Below are 24,052 nucleotides of genomic sequence, written 5' to 3'. Positions count from 1 at the left end.
GTCCCCTGACCACCTCCTGTCCCCCGTCCTCCTCCTTCTCCTCATGTCCTCCTCCTGTCCCCTGACCTCCTCCTGTCCCCCGTTCTCCTCCTTCTCCTCTCCTCATGTCCTCCTCCTGTCCCCCGTCCTCCTCCTTCTCCTCTCCTCATGTCCTCCTCCTCCTGTCCCCGTCCTCCTCCTTCTCCTCTCCTCATGTCCTCCTCCTCTCCTCCTCCTGTCCCCCGTCCTCCTCCTTCTCCTCTCCTCATGTCCTCCTCCTCTCCTCCTCCTGTCCCCGTCCTCCTCCTTCTCCTCTCCTCATGTCCTCCTCCTCTCCTCCTCCTCCTCTCCTCATGTCCTCCTCCTCTCCTCCTCCTGTCCCCGTCCTCCTCCTTCTCCTCTCCTCATGTCCTCCTCCTCTCCTCATGTCCTCCTCCTCTCCTCCTCCTGTCCCCCGTCCTCCTCCTTCTCCTCTCCTCATGTCCTCCTCCTCTCCTCCTCCTCTCCTCATGTCCTCCTCCTCTCCTCCTCCTCCTCTCCTCATGTCCTCCTCCTCTCCTCCTCCTCCTGTCCTCTTGTCCTTTGCCCCATCACACCTGAGGAGAGACTCCTCACTCACCGTGTTCCTGCAGCTCGTTTCAACTTTTCACTATCAAAGAAGCAGAGCTGTTTCTTGGTGTGTTACAACACACACACACACACACACACACACACACACACACACACACACACACACACACACACACACACACACACACACACACACACACACACACACACACACACACACACACACACACACACACACACACTCTCAAGGGAACAGTGCAGTATTTTGAGTGTCCCTTCAGCTTCTAAAGCATCATCCAGCTCACAGTGAGTGAAGTCAGGTTCACATGGACACCAGAGATAGAAGCAGGTGTTTTTGGACTGCAGGAGGAAACTAAAGAACATGTAAACGCCTCGACCTGAACCCACAATCCACTGCTGTGAGGCCAGAGTGTAAGGCCCTACTGCAGCGTGCAGCCTTGAGGTACTGTTGAACATATCGAGCTCGGTTGCGTGAGCTGGATGTCCTCAGTGGAAGGTGAGGAGCAGTGTGCTGCTCTGAAGCTTCATCACAGATTGAGAGAAGAGTCCACATCTGTCTGGTCTCGCAGTGTGGAAGGACGGCTGACAATAAACCAGTCATCAAAAATGTCTTTTATTTTTATTTAATTTTTTTCAAAAATGTCTTGTAATACAATCCTTGTTATTCAAATAACTCCACTTATTTCTTTGTATTTCCGTTTCTTCTCAACAATCAAAATGAAGAAATCCTGCATGGCCATCACCTTTCCCTCAGCGGTCAGCCATCCCAGGGAGTCCGGCCCCTCGCTGGGGCCCTGGCTCCCGGCCCCTCGCTGGGGCCCTGGCTCCCGGCCCCTCGCTGGGGCCCTGGCTCCCGGCGGGACGCTGGGGCCCTGGCTCCCGGCCCCTCGCTGGGGCCCTGGCTCCCGGCCCCTCGCTGGGGCCCTGGCTCCCGGCGGGACGCTGCAGGAGGGGTGATGTGGTTATAAAGTTTCCTTCATATTTCTGCTGATGGTGTTTGGAAATGTGCGCTGAGGGAAAAGAGAGCATGAGGAGTGTGCATGTGGTTCCTCCTTCAGTCGACCAGCCTTCACTGTAAATGTGTGTGGATAGAAACTATTGAGCTTTCTCTGTTTGATTCTGAAGAATTAAATAAATGCAGCTTCTCAAAAGTCTAAATATATTTGTTTTGCATCTCTCTCTCTCTCTCTCTTTCTCTCTCTGTCTCTGTCTCTCTCTCTTGCTCTCTCTTGCTCTCTCTTGCTCTCTCTCTCTCTCTCTCCCCCTCCCCCCTGGGTCATCATAATGTTTATCTCTGACAAAAAGCTATTCTCTAAATCAATAATTGTTTTTATTAAACTCCGAGAGAAAAATCCCAGAGGAGATTTCAGCTTGTGGTCAGCAACACATTTCCAAAAGGTGTGTGCATGAGCACACACACATCGGTTCATCCTAGAACGTAACATGCTGCATGAGCGTATGATTCTGAAACCGTTGTTGTTTCATCACAACCTGTAAAACGGTGAGGTGTGTGTGTTCAGAGGGTTTACACACCGCAGCTCTTTAAGCAGGTCCTCCAGAGGCCTCTGCCACGAAGCAGGGTGTTTCCTTATCGAGGTAATGAACCCTGGTAATTCACCCCGACAACTTACTCTGAACCTCCAACCTGCTCTGGAGCAGGTTATGTTCGGGATAAGATCAGTGTGTACAAAAGCTCTGCCTCCTGACCAATCAGCTCTCTTGGAAAATGACCCGCCTATTTTTAGAAGCTCCTGATTGGTGTTCAGATTGTGAGAGGAGTTTTCAGGGAGAGGTGCACTCTTGTTGACGTCACAAAATAAAAGCTTGTCACTGAGCTTTGAAGGGTGATTTTGTTGTTCTTGACTCATTCCCAAGTCTGTTCAGTTCCAAGAGGATTACATCTGAAATAATGAGGTTAATAATAGTTTGTGATTGGTCAGATGCTGCAAGCTCCGCCCCATTTTACGTAAAGGCTCACTGAGCAAGACTGACAAAACCCTGGCTTGAATTAACGAGTTGATTACCTGCTTTGTGTTCACACTTGTCAATATGGAGGATATCTCAGTAAATCTACCCAGGTAACGGAGAGATATCCAGGTATGTTTGTCCTGTTAGGTCAGTCCTGGAGCTTTAACCTGGCTGAACATCATATCATCATATCAGTCCTACAGGCTCACGCTGGACAGGGTAGTGGAGTGGTACTGGTGCTCACACTGAAGGATGCTGGGTAGTGGAGTGGTACTGGTGCTCACCCTGAAGGACGCTGGGTAGTGGAGTGGTACTGGTGCTCACACTGAAGGACGCTGGGGAGTGGAGTGGTACTGGTGCTCACCCTGAAGGATGCTGGGAAGTGGAGTGGTACTGGTGCTCACACTGAAGGATGCTGGGAAGTGGAGTGGTACTGGTGCTCACACTGAAGGACGCTGGGTAGTGGAGTGGTACTGGTGCTCACCCTGAAGGATGCTGGGAAGTGGAGTGGTACTGGTGCTCACCCTGAAGGATGCTGGGAAGTGGAGTGGTACTGGTGCTCACACTGAAGGACGCTGGGTAGTGGAGTGGTACTGGTGCTCACCCTGAAGGACGCTGGGTAGTGGAGTGGTACTGGTGCTCACACTGAAGGACGCTGGGGAGTGGTACTGGTGCTCACACTGAAGGATGCTGGGAAGTGGAGTGGTACTGGTGCTCACACTGAAGGATGCTGGGTAGTGGAGTGGTACTGGTGCTCACCCTGAAGGATGCTGGGTAGTGGTACTGGTGCTCACCCTGAAGGATGCTGGGTAGTGGAGTGGTACTGGTGCTCACCCTGAAGGATGCTGGGTAGTGGAGTGGTACTGGTGCTCACCCTGAAGGATGCTGGGTAGTGGAGTGGTACTGGTGCTCACCCTGAAGGATCGCGCAGTTTGCACGACTGTCCACTTTCCGAAAGCAAAGTAAGTCATCATGTCATGATAAATATTATTGAAAGCTCTGTACTGCTCCTCTCCTCACAAACGTAAAGACATACCCACCCACTGCTCCCCTGATCTTCTACAAGCTCTGTGCAAAGTTGCTTTTAAAATTCTCAAAGGGAACATTCCGCTATCGTCTCCTCAATTTAGAAAACCGAGACGTCAGAAACAAATGATCAAACTACTGGCTGATAAGAAGGTGAACCTCGGGCCCTGAGCAGCAGTCAGGCGGGTTCGTCCGGACCCTCCTCGCAGCGGCAGTCCTGCTCCTCGGAAAGATCCTGATCAGAAAATAATGTCTCTGAAGACGGCAAACAAGATGTTTCTTGTTTCAGCCCATCAGTTGAAGAGTTTGACTCAACCCGACTCATCCATCCGGCAGCAGGCCGAGGACGCGTTGGATGAGAAAATGCGAGTCGGGGCGGAGTTCTAATGAAAAAGCCCAAACATACAGCGCTCTCCTGCAGCGTTACCTTACTCCAGTGAAGCAGGGGCAGAGTGACTCTCACTCTGAGACGGGATCTTGCGTCAGGTGTGTTGAAAATTCTGCGGCAGCGTGATCGGAAGAATGCGGGGTACATTATGCTGAGATTATCTGACAACGATGAGGGGTGGACCCCGAAGGGGGATTTTGTTCACAGAGGGGGTGTTGTGAACGGATCGCACATGATCGATTTATTGAAAAACCTCTCATCCTCTTCTAAAAGGAGTTTCTGACATACTCTGGCAGAGCTGAACTGACCCGGAACATCCATCAATGATGCTCACGCTGGCGAGCAGAACAGACGTCTCAAACCTTCTCAAAGAGAACAACAGACAGACAGACAGACAGACAGACAGACAGACAGACAGACAGACAGACAGACAGACAGACAGACAGACAGACAGACAGACAGACGTGACCCCTTCCCCACGGCGGACAATGTCTGGAGAGAGGCTTCCTAAAGGAGTTAAGGAAAGGTGTTAGGAGGCTTCCTGAAGGAGTTAAGGAAAGGTGTTAGGAGGCTTCCTAAAGGAGTTAGTGAAAGGTGTTAGGAGGCTTCCTAAAGGAGTTAAGGAAAGGTGTTAGGAGGCTTCCTGAAGGAGTTAAGGAAAGGTGTTAGGAGGCTTCCTAAAGGAGCTAAGGAAAGGTGTTAGGAGGCTTCCTAAAGGAGTTAAGGAAAGGTGTTAGGAGGCTTCCTAAAGGAGTTAGGAAAGGTGTTAGGAGGCTTCCTAAAGGAGTTAGTGAAAGGTGTTAGGAGGCTTCCTAAAGGAGTTAAGGAAAGGTGTTAGGAGGCTTCCTGAAGGAGTTAAGGAAAGGTGTTAGGAGGCTTCCTAAAGGAGCTAAGGAAAGGTGTTAGGAGGCTTCCTAAAGGAGTTAAGGAAAGGTGTTAGGAGGCTTCCTAAAGGAGTTAAGGAAAGGTGTTAGGAGGCTTCCTAAAGGAGTTAGTGAAAGGTGTTAGGAGGCTTCCTAAAGGAGCTAAGGAAAGGTGTTAGGAGGCTTCCTAAAGGAGTTAGTGAAAGGTGTTAGGAGGCTTCCTAAAGGAGCTAAGGAAAGGTGTTGAGGCTTCCTAAAGGAGTTAAGGAAAGGTGTTAGGAGGCTTCCTAAAGGTGTTAGTGAAAGGTGTTAGGAGGCTTCCTAAAGGAGTTAAGGAAAGGTGCTAGGAGGCTTCCTAAAGGAGTTAGTGAAAGGTGTTAGGAGGCTTCCTAAAGGAGCTAAGGAAAGGTGTTAGGAGGCTTCCTAAAGGAGTTAAGGAAAGGTGTTAGGAGGCTTCCTAAAGGAGTTAGGAAAGGTGTTAGGAAGCTTCCTAAAGGATTAAGGAAAGGTGTTAGGAGGCTTCCTAAAGGAGTTAGTGAAAGGTGTTAGGAGGCTTCCTAAAGGAGTTAGTGAAAGGTGTTAGGAGACTTCCTAAAGGAGTTAGGAAAGGTGTTAGGAGGCTTCATAAAGGAGTTAGTGAAAGGTGTTAGGAGGCTTCCTAAAGGAGTTAGGAAAGGTGTTAGGTTGCTTCCTAAAGGAGTTAGGAAAGGTGTTAGGAGGCTTCCTAAAGGAGTTAGGAAAGGTGTTAGGTTGCTTCCTAAAGGAGTTAGGAAAGGTGTTAGGAGGCTTCCTAAAGGAGTTAAGGAAAGGTGTTAGGAGGCTTCCTAAAGGAGTTAGGAAAGGTGTTAGGAGGCTTCCTAAAGGGGTTAGGAAAGGTGTTAGGAGGCTTCCTAAAGGAGTTAGGAGGCTTCCTAAAGGAGTTAGGAGGCTTCCTAAAGGAGTTAGTGAAAGGTGTTAGGAGGCTTCATAAAGGAGTTAGTGAAAGGTGTTAGGTTGCTTCCTAAAGGAGTTAGTGAAAGGTGTTAGGAGGCTTCCTAAAGGAGTTAAGGAAAGGTGTTAGGAGGCTTCCTAAAGGAGTTAGTGAAAGGTGTTAGGAGGCTTCCTGAAGGAGTTAAGGAAAGGTGTTAGGAGGCTTCCTAAAGGAGTTAGTGAAAGGTGTTAGGAGGCTTCCTGAAGGAGTTAAGGAAAGGTGTTAGGAGGCTTCCTAAAGGAGTTAGTGAAAGGTGTTAGGAGGCTTCCTGAAGGAGTTAAGGAAAGGTGTTAGGAGGCTTCCTAAAGGAGCTAAGGAAAGGTGTTAGGAGGCTTCCTAAAGGAGTTAAGGAAAGGTGTTAGGAGGCTTCCTAAAGGAGTTAGTGAAAGGTGTTAGGAGGCTTCCTGAAGGAGTTAAGGAAAGGTGTTAGGAGGCTTCCTAAAGGAGTTAGTGAAAGGTGTTAAGAGGCTTCCTGAAGGAGTTAAGGAAAGGTGTTAGGAGGCTTCCTAAAGGAGCTAAGGAAAGGTGTTAGGAGGCTTCCTAAAGGAGTTAAGGAAAGGTGTTAGGAGGCTTCCTAAAGGAGTTAGTGAAAGGTGTTAGGAGGCTTCCTAAAGGAGTTAGGAAAGGTGTTAGGAGGCTTCCTAAAGGAGTTAGTGAAAGGTGTTAGGAGGCTTCATAAAGGACTTAGGAAAGGTGTTAGGTTGCTTCCTAAAGGAGTTAGTGAAAGGTGTTAGGAGGCTTCCTAAAGGAGTTAGTGAAAGGTGTTAGGAGACTTCCTAAAGGAGTTAGGAAAGGTGTTAGGAGGCTTCATAAAGGAGTTAGTGAAAGGTGTTAGGAGGCTTCCTAAAGGAGTTAGGAAAGGTGTTAGGTTGCTTCCTAAAGGAGTTAGGAAAGGTGTTAGGAGGCTTCCTAAAGGAGTTAGGAAAGGTGTTAGGTTGCTTCCTAAAGGAGTTAGGAAAGGTGTTAGGAGGCTTCCTAAAGGAGTTAGTGAAAGGTGTTAGGAGGCTTCATAAAGGACTTAGGAAAGGTGTTAGGAGGTTTCCTAAAGGAGTTAGTGAAAGGTGTTAGGAAGCTTCCTAAAGGACTTAGGAAAGGTGTTAGGAGGCTTCATAAAGGAGTTAGTAAAGGTGTTAGGAGGCTTCCTAAAGGAGTTAGTGAAAGGTGTTAGGAGGCTTCCTAAAGGGGTTAGGAAAGGTGTTAGGAGGCTTCCTAAAGGAGTTAGGAGGCTTCCTAAAGGAGTTAGTGAAAGGTGTTAGGAGGCTTCATAAAGGAGTTAGTGAAAGGTGTTAGGTTGCTTCCTAAAGGAGTTAGTGAAAGGTGTTAGGAGGCTTCCTAAAGGAGTTAAGGAAAGGTGTTAGGAGGCTTCCTAAAGGAGTTAGTGAAAGGTGTTAGGAGGCTTCCTGAAGGAGTTAAGGAAAGGTGTTAGGAGGCTTCCTAAAGGAGTTAGTGAAAGGTGTTAGGAGGCTTCCTGAAGGAGTTAAGGAAAGGTGTTAGGAGGCTTCCTAAAGGAGTTAGTGAAAGGTGTTAGGAGGCTTCCTGAAGGAGTTAAGGAAAGGTGTTAGGAGGCTTCCTAAAGGAGCTAAGGAAAGGTGTTAGGAGGCTTCCTAAAGGAGTTAAGGAAAGGTGTTAGGAGGCTTCCTAAAGGAGTTAGTGAAAGGTGTTAGGAGGCTTCCTGAAGGAGTTAAGGAAAGGTGTTAGGAGGCTTCCTAAAGGAGTTAGTGAAAGGTGTTAGGAGGCTTCCTGAAGGAGTTAAGGAAAGGTGTTAGGAGGCTTCCTAAAGGAGCTAAGGAAAGGTGTTAGGAGGCTTCCTAAAGGAGTTAAGGAAAGGTGTTAGGAGGCTTCCTAAAGGAGTTAGTGAAAGGTGTTAGGAGGCTTCCTAAAGGAGCTAAGGAAAGGTGTTAGGAGGCTTCCTAAAGGAGTTAAGGAAAGGTGTTAGGAGGCTTCCTAAAGGAGTTAGTGAAAGGTGTTAGGAGGCTTCCTAAAGGAGTTAGGAAAGGTGTTAGGAGGCTTCCTAAAGGAGTTAGTGAAAGGTGTTAGGAGGCTTCATAAAGGACTTAGGAAAGGTGTTAGGTTGCTTCCTAAAGGAGTTAGTGAAAGGTGTTAGGAGGCTTCCTAAAGGAGTTAGTGAAAGGTGTTAGGAGACTTCCTAAAGGAGTTAGGAAAGGTGTTAGGAGGCTTCATAAAGGAGTTAGTGAAAGGTGTTAGGAGGCTTCCTAAAGGAGTTAGGAAAGGTGTTAGGTTGCTTCCTAAAGGAGTTAGGAAAGGTGTTAGGAGGCTTCCTAAAGGAGTTAGTGAAAGGTGTTAGGAGGCTTCATAAAGGACTTAGGAAAGGTGTTAGGTTGCTTCCTAAAGGAGTTAGTGAAAGGTGTTAGGAGGCTTCCTAAAGGAGTTAGGAAAGGTGTTAGGAGGCTTCATAAAGGACTTAGGAAAGGTGTTAGGAGGTTTCCTAAAGGAGTTAGTGAAAGGTGTTAGGAAGCTTCCTAAAGGACTTAGGAAAGGTGTTAGGAGGCTTCCTAAAGGAGTTAGTGAAAGGTGTTAGGAGGCTTCCTAAAGGAGTTAGGAAAGGTGTTAGGAAGCTTCCTAAAGGGGTTAGGAAAGGTGTTAGGAGGCTTCCTAAAGGAGTTAGGAGGCTTCCTAAAGGAGTTAGTGAAAGGTGTTAGGAGGCTTCATAAAGGAGTTAGTGAAAGGTGTTAGGTTGCTTCCTAAAGGAGTTAGTGAAAGGTGTTAGGAGGCTTCCTAAAGGAGTTAAGGAAAGGTGTTAGGAGGCTTCCTAAAGGACTTAGGAAAGGTGTTAGGTTGCTTCCTAAAGGAGTTAGTAAAGGTGTTAGGAGGCTTCCTAAAGGAGTTAGTGAAAGGTGTTAGGAGGCTTCCTAAAGGACTTAGGAAAGGTGTTAGGTTGCTTCCTAAAGGAGTTAAGGAAAGGTGTTAGGAGGCTTCCTAAAGGACTTAGGAAAGGTGTTAGGAGGCTTCCTAAAGGAGTTAGTGAAAGGTGTTAGGTTGCTTCCTAAAGGAGTTAGTGAAAGATGTTAGGAGGCTTCCTAAAGGAGTTAAGGAAAGGTGTTAGGAGACTTCCTAAAGGAGTTAGTGAAAGGTGTTAGGAGACTTCCTAAAGGGGTTAGTAAAGGTGTTAGGAGGCTTCCTAAAGGAGTTAAGGAAAGGTGTTAGGAGACTTCCTAAAGGAGTTAGTGAAAGGTGTTAGGAGGCTTCCTAAAGGAGTTAGTAAAGGTGATCACGGTGGTGAGGCAGTCAGACTTTCACTTAGTGACGTCATAATAAAGCGACGGCGGCTCTAGTTAGTGACGTCTGCCATGGTGGGGAAAGAACTACAAGTTTCTGAAAATGGACTAGAAAAAGTTCATCTGGGTTCTAGATGATTTCAAGTTGTTCTAGGCAGAAGCAACGAGCCTCCTTTCCTTTGCTTATTGAGAATTTGGACCGTCCTTATCATGGGGTTAAAGAAATGTCGATAGTGAAGGTGTTAGGAGGGACAAAGTAAGATCCTGTATGGGCGGGGACTGTGGCTGTGACTGTGTGGGCGGGGACTGTGACTTTGTGGGCGGGGATTGTGACTGTGCCTCTGTGGGCGGGGACGATTACTGTGTGGGCGGGGACTGTGGCTGTGTGGGCAGGGACTGTGACTGTGTGGGCGGGGACAGTGTGGGCGGGGACAGTGACTGTGTGGGCGGGGACTGTGACTGTGTCTCTGTGGGCGGGGACGATTACTGTGTGGGCGGGGACTGTGGCTGTGTGGGCAGGGACTGTGACTGTGTGGGCGGGGACAGTGTGGGCGGGGACAGTGACTGTGTGGGCGGGGACTGTGACTGTGTCTCTGTGGGCGGGGACGATTACTGTGTGGGCGGGGACTGTGGCTGTGTGGGCGGGGACTGTGACTGTGTCTCTGTGGGCGGGGACGATTACTGTGTGGGCGGTGACTGTGACTGTGTGGGCGGGGACAGTGTGGGCGGGGACAGTGACTGTGTGGGCGGGGACTTTGACTATGTGGGCGGGGACTGTGACTGTGCCTCTGTGGGCGGGGACTAGGACTGTGTGGGCGGGGACAGTGATTTTGTGGACGGGGACTGTGGCTGTGTGGGCGGGGACAGTGGCTGTGTGGGCGGGGACTGTGACTGTGGCTGTGTGGGCGGGGACTGTGGCTGTTTGAGCGGGGACTGTGACTGTGACTGTTTGGGCGGGGACTGTGGCTGTGGCTGTGTGGGTGGGGACTGTGAGGGCGGGGACTGTGGCTGTGGCTGTGGCTGTGTGGGTGGGGACTGTGGCTGTGTGGGCGGGGACTGTGGCTGTGTGGGCGGGGACAGTGACTGTGTGGGCGGGGACTTTTACTGTGTGGGCGGGGACTGTGACTGTGCCTCTGTGGGCGGGGACTAGGACTGTGTGGGCGGGGACAGTGATTTTGTGGACGGGGACTGTGGCTGTGTGGGCGGGGACAGTGTGGGCGGGGACAGTGACTGTGTGGGCGGGGACTTTGACTATGTGGGCGGGGACTGTGACTGTGCCTCTGTGGGCGGGGACGATTACTGTGTGGGCGGGGACTGTGACTGTGCCTCTGTGGGCGGGGACTAGGACTGTGTGGGCGGGGACAGTGATTTTGTGGACGGGGACTGTGGCTGTGGCTGTGTGGGTGGGGACTGTGAGGGCGGGGACTGTGGCTGTGGCTGTGGCTGTGTGGGTGGGGACTGTGGCTGTGTGGGCGGGGACTGTGGCTTTGTGGGCGGGGACAGTGACTGTGTGGGCGGGGACTGTGACTGTGCCTCTGTGGGCGGGGACTAGGACTGTGTGGGCGGGGACAGTGATTTTGTGGACGGGGACTGTGGCTGTGTGGGCGGGGACTGTGGCTGTTTGGGCGGGGACTGTGACTGTGGCTGTGTGGGCGGGGACTGTGGCTGTGTGGGCTGGGACTGTGGCTGTGTGGGCGGGGACTGTGGCTGTGTGGGCGGGGACTGTGGCTGTTTGGGCGGGGACTGTGACTGTGACTGTTTGGGCGGGGACTGTGGCTGTGGTTGTGTGGGCGGGGACTGTGGCTGTGTGGGCGGGGACTGTGGCTGTGGCTGTATGGGCGGGGACTGTGGCTGTTTGGGCGGGGACTGTGGCTGTTTGGGCGGGGACTGTGGCTGTTTGGGCGGGGACTGTGAGGGCGGGGACTGTGGCTGTGTGGGCGGGGACTGTGACTGTGTGGGTGGGGACTGTGGCTGTGAGGGCGGGGACTGTGGCTGTGGCTGTGTGGGCGGGGACTGTGAGGGCGGGGACTGTGGCTGTGTGGGCGGGGACTGTGAGGGCGGGGACTGTGGCTGTGTGGGCGGGGACTGTGACTGTGTGGGCGGGGACTGTGGCTGTGGCTGTGTGGGCGGCTGCCTTCGGAAGCGTTGCTGACATGACAAGTTGAGACAGAGTGGAAGGTGTGGCGCAGCGGGAGCAACACTCTCCCTCCCTCCCTCCCTCTCCCCCTCTCTCCCTCCCTCCCCCTGTGACGAGAAAACCGTGTGGAACCGTCGTTAATGACTGAACCGAGCCTGTGGCTGGAGCTGCTTCCTCTCAGGCCCTCCGGTTCTGGCAGGAACCGATCAGGACACACCTGGACTGAGCGTCACACCTGCTGGACTCTGATCAGGTAAAGTGTCCGAACTCATGGATCAAATTCAAACAAAAGTCGCTCCTGATGAGTGTTTAGGACATGAAGGCTGACAAGAAGGCTGACATGAAGGCTGACAAGAAGGCTGACATGAAGGCTGACAAGAAGGCTGACATGAAGGCTGACAAGAAGGCTGACAAGAAGGCTGACTCACCTGTCAGTCAGTGTTCATGGAGCTCGATTCACCTGTGTGAAGATAAGCAGGGAGACGCATTAACCCTTTAATGGCAAATTCGCAGTTTTTACCGTTTCTTCTAAAATACCTGTACTCGGAGACACAATGGAAATGTACCTAAAGGTTGTACTGTCAGATGTCTGCCACACAGCTCTGCAGCCACAACGAGCTTTCACTCAATATGGAAACCATCTGTCACAGAGATTCTTCTCACAGCGGGACGAGACAAATGTGAAACTTAAGATAAGATAAGATATCCCTTTATTTATCTCGCATGTGGAGAAATGTGAAACTTAAATCCGTAGACCTGTGGTCCCCTGCCCTCCTTTGGACTGCCAACAGGTTGGAAGGCTTCAGTGTAGGGGGCAAAGGACTGGCAACGAAGCGTGATAGAACGTTTTAGAACTGGTTCATGGGCTGATTGGTAAATGGTTTGTGTGTGTGTGTGTGTGTGTGTGTGTGTGTGTGTGTGTGTGTGTGTGTGTGTGTGTGTGTGTGTGTGTGTGTGTGTGTGTGTGTGTGTGTGTGTGTGTGTGTGTGTGTGTGTGTGTGTGTGTGTTAGGCTGTTTGGGCTGGGTAAACTCTTCTTAGGTTTTGGGATTTTGACACTAGCAGGAAATATATGAATATTCACTGTAGTATTTAAAGCTGAACTCCTAATGCCCTGCACTGAGCTATGGGCATCACCATCTGTAGAATGTAGTGCACTAGTACACATGTTCTCTAATTCAAATAGAGAAGAAGAGTATGCATTGTATACAAAAGGTCTTTTTTGAGCTGCTCTATATTGTCCACATCTGGGATGTGTAAAATGTACTCTTGAAATAATTTGGGAATTCCTTGCCTTCACAGAGAATGGTGTTGTTTTGTCATGACTAGTAGGATGTCCACTCTCTGCACTCCATGCAGTGCTAGAACAAGTACATGAAAGTCATACTTGAGTAAAAGTACAGATACCTTGTTTTAAATCTACTTTGGTAAAAGTGAAAGTGACCCATAAAATAATTACTTGAGTTAAAGTCATAAAGTACCTCATATGAAATGAATTTAAGTACCACAAGTAAAAGTACACAACTAGAAATACGCCTCAGAGCCAGAGGACTTACTGATAATACAATCCTGATTCCAACCATTGTTAGAAGCAGGTGTGCCGACTCTCCTCATGTATATATACATGATATAACAGCCCACTGAACAGAACGGGTCCTAAACAGTATGTTCTCTCTGTACTTCAACAAGACGTTCTCAGGGAAGCCAAAATGAAAGTATTTTGTACGTCATTCCTGGACATTGCATTCATGTCTGGTCTTGTAGAACAACTAAACAACAACAACAACAACAGAAAACCCCCAAAACAGTTTACTTGTTCAATAATAATACATTTTATAATGGGATCAGTACCTCTGTCCTTGTACTTGAGTAACATACACAACGGAGAGCTGCAGGCTGCACTGTCTCTCCAAAGTCCTAATACTGATGAATACTGCACTGTGTTTATGATCTGGAGTGTGTTCTGAAGTATAGTTTCACCACTTCATTAAACTGTCTGCAATGCATTCTGTAGAAGCAGTCACATGCGCTGGCAAAACAATGTAGACTTTCATTTTTGACTTTTTTATAAGTGCATTAGATTTATTTCTTTAATTTTAACCTCCTATTTTTTTCTTTTCTTCAGTGGCCCTAATACTCTTCCGTACTGGTTTAAAGTGTCGCGGGGTACGTCCAAAAACACATCGACGTTATAAAGAATAGACGCTGCATGAACTGCTACTACCTATTGGCGGTGGGGAGCACTGGCGAGCGGTGGTGAGCGGTGGGGAGCACTGGCGAGCGGTGGTGAGCACTGGTGAGCGGTGGTGAGCGGTGGGGAGCACTGGCGAGCGGTGGGGAGCACTGGCGAGCGGTGAGGAGCGGTGGGGAGCACTGGTGAGCGGTAGGGAGCACTGGCGAGCGGTGAGGAGCGGTGGGGAGCACTGGCGAGCGGTGGTGAGCGGTAGGGAGCACTGGCGAGCGGTGGTGAGCGGTGGGGAGCACTGGCAAGCGGTGGTGAGCGGTAGGGAGCACTGGCGAGCGGTGGTGAGCGGTGGGGAGCACTGGCGAGCGGTGGTGAGCGGTGGGGAGCACTGGCGAGCGGTGGTGAGCGGTGGGGAGCATTGGCGAGCGGTGGGGAGCACTGGCGAGCGGTGGGGAGCGGTGGGGAGCACTGGCGAGCGGTGGTGAGCGGTGGGGAGCATTGGCGAGCGGTGGGGAGCACTGGCGAGCGGTGGCGCCGCCATCTTGGTCTGGTCACCGCTCCGCTCAGTCTGATCTGTTACATGTAAACATGGAGGTCTGATACTGGACACATGTATATACGTATTGTAATGTCAATAGTGAGCTAAACAGTGATGGAATGTTCTGATTGGTGACATACGATAGGTCATTTGTAAAACACACACACACACACACACACACACACACACACACACACACACACACACACACACACACACACACACACACACACACACACACACACTGACAACTTCTCCTGTCCTGTCAAACTTATCCAGTTTAAAATTCTCACTGCAAACCACAGAGGACCCTCTCAGTGAATCCTTCCTCCTCAAAGCCGCCTCCCTCTTCTTCTTCAGATCTTCGTCTTTGAGAAAAACCTTCAAAAAGAAGAAGGGAGATTTGAGAGTCAAAACAAAAACCTTTAAAAAGGAGATGAAGCTCATTTTCTCCTCCTTTACTATTTTCTTCTACAATTTCTTACCTTTCTTCAACAAAACTCCTATTTTGATGCATAAATGTTGATAATAAACCAAAAGTAAGTTTGTTTCAATCTATTCTAGAGTCACATGTAGTGTCTCTGTCTGTCTCTCAGTCAGTGTCTCTGTCTGTCTCTCAGTCAGTGTCTCTCGGTCAGTCTCTCGGTCAGTCTCTCAGTCTGTCTCTCTCGGTCAGTGTCTCTCGGTCAGTGTCTCTCGGTCAGTGTCTCTCAGTCAGTGTCTCAGTCAGTGTCTCAGTCAGTGTCTCTCTGTCAGTGTCTCTCAGTCAGTGTCTCTCAGACAGTCAGTGTCTCTCAGTCAGTGTGTCTCAGTCAGTGTCTCTCAGACAGTGTCTCTCAGTCAGTGTCTCAGTCAGTGTCTCTCAGTCAGTGTCTCAGACAGTGTCTCTCAGTCAGTGTCTCTCAGTCAGTGTCTCAGTCAGTGTCTCTCTGTCAGTGTCTCTCAGACAGTCAGTGTCTCTCAGTCAGTGTCTCTCAGACAGTGTCTCTCAGTCAGTGTCTCTCAGTCAGTCAGTGTCTCTCAGTCAGTGAGGAGGAGACATGAGAGGAATCTGACTCCTGTTAGGGTGAAAGAATTACAAGTGTATAATCCAGCTGGTAAAATGTGCTGGTCAATAGTAATATTTGGTTTATTTCTACAATAGCATTCTTGTGTCAGTTGTAATCTCAGTCTGTGTTGTGGAACATTTGATTTATAAAGTCTCATTTGGATTAATAGTCAGAGAACAGCCTGTAAACAAAGCTTATGGCAGCTGGCTATGAGTTCACTGGACAAAAATAGAGTACAAGGTTCTATTCACAAAATTCAAACAATAATAATCTTCCATCTTACCTGTGAGAAGTAATCCCTTGAGCCCTGCTTTCTACAATCTGCCCATTTGTAGAGGAAAAACTCCACACATGTCTTGGCTTCTCTGCTGCTGCAGTTTGTGTTTACAGGCTTGATGACCGGACTAAGATGGTGGCTGCAGCATCTACTCTTTATTATGTCTATGAAAAACTACACTTATCAAAAATAAACGGACGCGTGGCGCCTTCATTTCCCATAATGCACCATTTTACAAGCCCACAACAGCAGTTTGGAATCTAAGATGGCCGACAATATGGATCGCCACCATCTTGTTCCAACTCACCGCCACACGCCACTGTCGGTGTGAGGTGGTAGTACATAAAATAGGTCCGCTTCTGCCGGTCACCGCCATTTTGTTCCAAAGCACCACCACAGCGCCGTATCAAGATGGCGGCGTTACGGGCGCCGACATACTTGTACATGGTCAATGTAATATTTAAATGGCAAAATGACATCAGTGGCTTCATGGATCATGTTCAGTTCTATGAAGCAGTGCTTTAAGTGGGCCGGTATGCACCAGTACACAGTACCGGCACTTTTAAATTTTACCCCTTGGTGTACTGGGACTTTTTTCTAGCGTACTTGAACTTTCCGTAATTTCCGGACAATAAGACGCTACTTGTTTCACACACTTTGAACCCAGTTGCTTAAATAATGAGGCTAGTTTGTTGATTTTTACGGTAAACGAGCTTCATATCGATAATACCTGGGTGATGCATTCAGGGGCATCACGTAACTTTGCGTTGCTGCACGCCGTGGCTGAGCAACGTCCTTCTCAGAGGAAAATATCCTCTCCTCATAATTACAATCCTCCAATACTATATGAACCCTCAGTGTTTGTGTATTTTTGCAGTAATCCACTTGCCCTCTCTCCCTCCCCCTCTTTCTCTCCCTCTTTCCCTCCGTCCATCGCCCCACCACTGAAGCAGTGTTTAAACCTCATTTTTTCTTTAAAAAAGTAAAAAATGCAATCCCGCTGTGAAATTCATGTTCCTGTTACAACGCAAACACCTGTGCTTCTAGACAAGTGTGGCCTATTGACCTTATTCTGCGCCAAAACTACAGCGCCGCCATATTGCATCATTTTGTGTGACAGCTTCCGGTGGGAGGGACGACTGTAGTGTGTCATTGTTCATAGTAGTGGCTCGTTCTGGACGGTGAACGGGATTGGCAATCTATCTCTGAATTAAGAGATTTAAACATTGCTCATGTGGATTGACGATCCGCGGCTGGCTGTGTGTGGATCAGTTTACTGTGTTTAGCCGCGGCTGGAGCTGAGTTGGTTGATGCTAGGGTTGTCAACTCCCTGCAAAAAAGTAAAGGACCCCCCACTGGCAGGCCGGCCGCCTCAGCTGGGTTCACCATGCAGTTCCTTGCATGCTGAATTAGTTTTTGCTTTTTTTTTCTGTGTGAAACTATTTTTTTTTACTATCTGACTTGAACCTGAATTTTGGTCGATGCATATTATTTGTGATAGGAACACATTTAAAACAAATTATTTAGCAATTTATTTTTATTGCAAAATACTAAAATTAACAGAATAAAATATGTATTTTTATTGAATAAATACATGTCTTGCTTCATAGAATAAAAATCGGTATTTCTTTAACAGAACTCCGTCTGACAAATTATAACAGAATAAATACAAATTTACTTAAAATTGTATGACTTGATGGAGTACAATAGAATGTAGAACATTCCTGTAATAATGCACATTTAGTGCAATAAGAAAAGTGCAAACAGAAACTGGAAAAGTTCTAAACATAAAATATTTGTTCCTCATAGTGAATGACGGCAGGAGTAAAAGAGAAAATAAGATTGAACTCATGAACTCAAAAGCTCAATGCTCCATCATGTACACTCAAAATAATAACTCATTGGATTAACTCGATTGTATTTTATGCAGGTTTTTCATCCAATAAAGTTTCTTTGCTCCAAATCAATCTGAGTTTGTTTCTGCTCAACAATCTAAAGGTTTTCATATTTTCCAAAACAAAACGACTCGCATATATGTAAGCTACTTTATTTAGTTCATTACTATTATTTTCAATTAAAGAGAGTTTCAACTAATTATTTGCATTGTCGTAATTATATAATTTTTCATTTGGTTAACCCAGAAAGACATAATTGAGAATGAATTTGGTTTTCTTAGATTATAAAGAAACACGAGAGTGAACCTGGTTGAGGTTTTCTTTAATTTAAATGTAATAAAAGCTTTACACAATGTACAGTGGAGGTCACATTTCAAAGAACCAACAATGTGATGAATAACATTCAAATAATAGAGAAAAACAGGAGTTGGACCCTTCGCGCATTTTCCAAAGAAGAGTATATGATAACACAATTGGCTTAAGATAATGTAGTAAGTTGAAATATTAAAAACATATCTATACTTAAGATACAATACAAATATATATCAAAATTCAACAGGTTAAAAGTACTGCTCTAGGCAGCAAAGCACCAGGGAGGAGCTTGTACAGAATAATGATCACTGTCTCACCTAAACCAAGTATGTTGAGAAGGGACTTTTACAATTTGTTGGTAAAATAAAGTACTTTTGAGAACTAAAACTGAGGTTCAAGCTACTAAGCCAAGCAATTGATTTTGATTGGGCAGCGACAACATCAACTCTAATGACAAAGCTTTGTTGTGTGGAGCCCAAACCATGTTCACAGTTCAAACCAGGATCATTTCACTGCAGAACAAACTGGGTTCAGTTCGGATCGGACTGAGTTCAGTACGCTGTCGTGTTCAGGATGGTGTGTAGTGACGTCCACTCAGCTCGCTCTCTTTCTTTCCTTTGATTTTTTGGGGGGAATTTTTAAAAATCTGCGCTTTTACTTACAACATGTATTTATAATATTTGTAGTTATTTTTAATCTCACACTGCTATAATAAAGCAGCCAGTGGATCCACACGCTGCACAAGGTGCCCTTATTTTACACTCAACACCTGCTGCTTCCCCGAACCCCTGAAGACGCTTCACCTAAACGAGCTGTTTTGGGCCTTTCAACCTGAAGAGCCGGTGCTTTAGAAGCATAAAAAGGGATTTTTTTGAAAACGGGTCCCAGAGTGGGGAAATTCTAAAACCCCGGCTCAAAGACGATCATCTGTGGAAAAAGATGACGTAATTGCCCCCTTCTCCCCCCACCGCGGTCCGCAATGTCATCAAATAACCACAACAATCGCGGACCACAAGCTCCGGTCACGCTGCAGAAGCTACTGACGCTAGTTATAAAGTTATAGAGTTGTAAAGACGTTTATGAGCAGGAGTCTACGTCTAGTTTACGCCATGGAACTAAAGTTCATTCTGTGTACACTTGCTGTGTACATGAAGGACAATGAAGTTATTTCAGCAAGACACTGCAGCTGTAACCACAGTGAAGCTCAGGGTCAGAGGTCAGCTGTAACCACAGTGAAGCTCAGGGTCAGAGGTCAGAGGTCAGCTGTAACCACAGTGAAGCTCAGGGTCAGAGGTCAGAGGTCAGCTGTAACCACAGTGAAGCTCAGAGGTCAGAGGTCAGCTGGAACCACAGTGAAGCTCAGGGTCAGAGGTCAGCTGTAACCACAGTGAAGCTCAGGGTCAGAGGTCAGCTGTAACCACAGTGAAGCTCAGGGTCAGAGGTCAGAGGTCAGCTACTAAACTGATCTGCCTCCTTCATTCATCCAGTGACAATGTGGCTGCATGAAGCAAAACAAAGGACCAGGATGGAGAATAACTGTAGTTTCTTCAGCAGGAAGGAGGAAATGTCCATGACAAACCTTCAACAAATACCTATGACAACTTTAAAAGAATCAAACCATCATAAATCATGTCATTGTTCTTTATTATATATACAAGCACAAGGATGTTTGGTGGGTCAGCCTGTGGCAGCGTGTGAGAACGTTCTCCCTCTGGTCATGGTGACCTCTGACCCCGGCTGGTTGATCCTTCAGACATCAGGATGTCGATGATCTAAAAAACAGTTACATGATGTACATTGGTAGGTTAACCAACAAATCCATCTTCTGTTGTGTAAAAACTCTCAGACTGACTGATGAGATGTTTTCTTACCTGCTGCTCACTGAAAGGAAACGTCCTCAGTTTGAGCTGCTGCTTCAGGGAAAGTGATGCTGACGACATCTTCCAGAGGTTTATTCTGTCTGAACAGACCCTCGACTCCATGACATCATCATGGAAGATCTGAAGACAAAGAGCAAAGAGAGAACATAGAGCAGCTCTAGAGAATAGAACCACTAACAGAACAGTTAGTTTCACTCTCCTTGATCTGCTCTCTGGAGAATACAGTCAGGATCTCCCCCCTTCTACACCTCAATCATCCTGCAGATTATAATCTGTTGTTAATCCAATAAAAGATGCAGCAGCAGCAAAGTTACTTTGATTAAAGTCAAACTGTCATTTAACAAGATTAATCAGCCAACTGGACACAAGATGTAGAATCAGTTGATGTTTTACTTTGACAATGTGATCAAACAACGGTTGATGGTTCAAACCCCTTTAGGAATGTAGTGATGTCATTTAAAGACACAGCGTCCAACACAAAGAGTCCAGAATAAATATCTCAGCCAAGTAGTTCAGTCCTTTCTGATAGACAGATAACTGGTATTGTCATTCTGACAATCTACATCAGAGATGCACCGCAGAGCGAAATTCCAATGCAGGGTCAACAATAAAACACACAAAGCACCTGAGATTTCTGCCATACGACACACATCTATTGAAAAACTGCACTAACTATTGTTGTAGTACCTGGTGCTCTCATTCGTGGTGTTACAGCCACAGCTGGATGACTCGTCCAGATGTTGGTGGGATTTTAAGACACAGTTAAGGCAAAGTTTTCTCTGCTTCCATCCCAGCATTTCTGTGTCTGGAGAAAAAATCCTGCAACACAAGAGATGTATTCACATTATTTTTGTTTGTTTATTTCATTTAAAATATATGAAATAAAGAACTACTTAATATGAAAGGATGAAAAGGAGAGAAGAACAATCTTATAGTGATCTGCCTCCTACACACACACTCATTATGAACCAATGGCTGCAGACAAAGCACTACTCTCCCATCATCTCACCTGGCAGAGGCTGAAGAACCAGGTGGACCAGGTGAGATCTTCATATCAGAGGTTATGTAGGAGGAGGAGTGATGGTTCAGGTGTTACAGGTTGTTGGTTCAAACTCAAAGCCCTCAAGGCTGAGCAGAGTCTGGGTCCATGCTGGAGGCCTGAGTGACGAGGCTGAAGAGTCCGAAGGAAGGAGAAGAGAGGGTCAAGCTTAGTGGGAGGAAGGAGCTGGTGTCACTAACCAGGTGTTCCTGTTACCAGCTAGTCTCACTGACCAGGTGTTCCTGTTACCTGTTGACAACTAGTCTCACTGACCAGGTGTTCCTGTCACCTGTTACCGGCTAGTCTCACTGACCAGGTGTTCCTGTTACCTGTTGACAACTAGTCTCACTGACCAGGTGTTCCTGTTACCTGTTACCAGCTAGTCTCACTGACCAGGTGTTCCTGTTACCTGTTACCAGCTAGTCTCACTGACCAGGTGTTCCTGTTACCTGTTACCAGCTAGTCTCACTGACCAGGTGTTCCTGTTACCTGTTGACAACTAGTCTCACTGACCAGGTGTTCCTGTTACCTGTTGACAACTAGTGTCACTGACCAAGTGTTTCTGTTACCTGTTGACAACTAGTGTCACTGACCAGGTGTTCCTGTTACCTGTTGACAACTAGTCTCACTGACCAGGTGTTCCTGTTACCTGTTACCAGCTAGTCTCACTGACCAGGTGTTCCTGTTACCTGTTGACAACTAGTCTCACTGACCAGGTGTTCCTGTTACCTGTTGACAGCTAGTTTCACTGACCAGGTGTTCCTGTTACCTGTTGACAACTAGTGTCACTGACCAGGTGTTCCTGTTACCTGTTACCAGCTAGTCTCACTGACCAGGTGTTCCTGTTACCTGTTGACAACTAGTGTCACTGACCAAGTGTTCCTGTTACCTGTTGACAACTAGTGTCACTGACCAAGTGTTCCTGTTACCTGTTACCAGCTAGTGTCACTGACCAGGTGTTCCTGTTACCTGTTACCAGCTAGTCTCACTGACCAGGTGTTCCTGTTACCTGTTGACAACTAGTGTCACTGACCAGGTGTTCCTGTTACCTGTTGACAACTAGTCTCACTGACCAGGTGTTCCTGTTACCTGTTGACAGCTAGTTTCACTGACCAGGTGTTCTTGTTACCTGTTGACAGCTAGTTTCACTGACCAGGTGTTCCTGTTACCTGTAGACAACTAGTTTCACTGACCAGGTGTTCCTGTTACCTGTTGACAGCTAGTTTCACTGACCAGGTGTTCCTGTTACCTGTTGACAACTAGTCTCACTGACCAGGTGTTCCTGTTACCTGTTGACAGCTAGTCTCACTGACCAGGTGTTCCTGTTACCTGTAGACAACTAGTCTCACTGACCAGGTGTTCCTGTTACCTGTAGACAGCTAGTTTCACTGACCAGGTGTTCCTGTTACCTGTTGACAACTAGTCTCACTGACCAGGTGTTCCTGTTACCTGTAGACAACTAGTGTCACTGACCAGGTGTTCCTGTTACCTGTTACCAGCTAGTCTCACTGACCAGGTGTTCCTGTTACCTGTTGACAACTAGTGTCACTGACCAAGTGTTCCTGTTACCTGTTGACAACTAGTGTCACTGACCAAGTGTTCCTGTTACCTGTTACCAGCTAGTGTCACTGACCAGGTGTTCCTGTTACCTGTTACCAGCTAGTCTCACTGACCAGGTGTTCCTGTTACCTGTTGACAACTAGTGTCACTGACCAGGTGTTCCTGTTACCTGTTGACAACTAGTCTCACTGACCAGGTGTTCCTGTTACCTGTTGACAGCTAGTTTCACTGACCAGGTGTTCTTGTTACCTGTTGACAGCTAGTTTCACTGACCAGGTGTTCCTGTTACCTGTAGACAACTAGTTTCACTGACCAGGTGTTCCTGTTACCTGTTGACAGCTAGTTTCACTGACCAGGTGTTCCTGTTACCTGTTGACAACTAGTCTCACTGACCAGGTGTTCCTGTTACCTGTTGACAGCTAGTCTCACTGACCAGGTGTTCCTGTTACCTGTAGACAACTAGTCTCACTGACCAGGTGTTCCTGTTACCTGTAGACAGCTAGTTTCACTGACCAGGTGTTCCTGTTACCTGTTGACAACTAGTCTCACTGACCAGGTGTTCCTGTTACCTGTAGACAACTAGTCTCACTGACCAGGTGTTCCTGTTACCTGTAGACAGCTAGTCTCACTGACCAGGTGTTCCTGTTACCTGTAGACAACTAGTCTCACTGACCAGGTGTTCCTGTTACCTGTAGACAACTAGTTTCACTGACCAGGTGTTCCTGTTACCTGTTGACAGTTAGTCTCACTGACCAGGTGTTCCTGTTACCTGTAGACAACTAGTCTCACTGACCAGGTGTTCCTGTTACCTGTAGACAACTAGTCTCACTGACCAGGTGTTCCTGTTACCTGTAGACAGCTAGTCTCACTGACCAGGTGTTCCTGTTACCTGTAGACAGCTAGTCTCACTGACCAGGTGTTCCTGTTACCTGTAGACAGCTAGTCTCACTGACCAGGTGTTCCTGTTACCTGTAGACAACTAGTCTCACTGACCAGGTGTTCCTGTTACCTGTAGACAGCTAGTCTCACTGACCAGGTGTTCCTGTTACCTGTTGACAGGTAGTTTCCTCACAAGGAGGTAAAACTAATTGCCTGGTAGAATTGCAGTGACGTACGTCTCCACACTGGGAGTTCCTGTATCAGTAGGATATTGTGGATTTTATGGAGCAGCAGTGACAAACGGACCTGCAGATCTCTGAGCCCAAAGTCTTTTGTGGGAATTGAACCACTCACCATGCTGGTGTTTAATTTCTTTTAGTCAGGTCCTTGTTAAAAATGATGGTCAGTGTGAACAAACTGAGTGGACATGCCGGTGTGTCAGTTATATGTTCACTTCTTCTTCTTCAAACATTTAAGGCGCTTTATCACGTTGTTATCTAACAGTGGGAAATCTGTCATTCAGAGACATTTAGAGGCTCCAACATTTTAAATAAGTGCAATTAGGAAAAAGTATTTTAGGTAAGGTAAATTTCTTTCTCTTAGCCTCGTTTCCACAGTGCCCCTTGGTGCCGGTGTGGGTTGGGTGGGGGTCGGCTATCCGGAACCAGACCCGTATCAGTGCCACGTTTCCATTACACGGGGTACGGTTTGAAATGTAGGCGGGGTTATGAACGGTGGTGTAATCACGCAGGATGTGACGCCATTACGTGGCGGTCAACGCGGGAGATATTGAGGAACAAACATGGAGCGCCGTGTTCTTTCTCTATGTTCTCCTCGCCGATTATGGAGAGTAGCTCTGCGCCTCCTGAGTGGACCATGGCTCCGTGGACATTTTCAAAAAAGTTTCCTGATTGCTGCAGAAGAACTGATTGGCTGCTTGCTGGGAGAACAGGGCGTCACGGACCAATGAGCAGACGGCAGTGTTGAAGCTCCTCCCCCTCATATCCAGCACATTGTGCCTGGTACCCCAAGCAGAGGGGTAGCGAGAAATGGTTAGCAATGGTACCGTTTGGTACCGGTTCTGAGTCAGTGGAAACACACAGCAACCGGTCCCGACCTGACCCGTACCGGCACCAAGGGGAACCGGTACCACTGTGGAAACGGGGCTGAAGCAGCATTCAGACATGACGCCATTCACAGCTTTACAAAGAAATAAAATGAAAACATTTAAACAAAGATAAAGAAAGGCTATAAAAGGAGAGTAAAGTAAAAACTATTAAG

The 24,052-nt window shown here is 47.5% G+C and overlaps 1 protein-coding gene across 4 annotated transcripts in view; it reads left to right on the top strand.

The window, feature by feature from the left end:
- Positions 1–11,152: 11,152 nt before the first annotated feature.
- The window catches only part of LOC308122453 (uncharacterized protein), a 33,565-nt gene continuing 20,665 nt past the window's right edge, over positions 11,153–24,052 (top strand). The window contains exons 1-2 of one of the 4 annotated variants that reach the window (XM_080484260.1): positions 11,175–11,411; positions 13,283–13,323. In XM_080484260.1, coding sequence (XP_080340386.1) covers positions 11,299–11,411; positions 13,283–13,323 — 154 coding nt within the window. In that variant the 5' untranslated portion in view covers positions 11,175–11,298. Of the gene's footprint in view, positions 11,412–13,282; positions 13,454–24,052 lie in introns of all 4 variants that reach the window. The other 3 variants (XM_080484259.1, XM_080484257.1, XM_080484258.1) reach the window with 3 other exon arrangements.

Source organism: Lipophrys pholis (assembly GCF_963383615.2).
Source record: "Lipophrys pholis genome assembly, chromosome: 17".
Lineage (NCBI taxonomy): Eukaryota > Metazoa > Chordata > Actinopteri > Blenniiformes > Blenniidae > Lipophrys > Lipophrys pholis.
The sequence above is the reverse complement of the archived record's forward strand: the minus strand, read 5'-3'. Positions and strand labels throughout refer to the sequence as shown.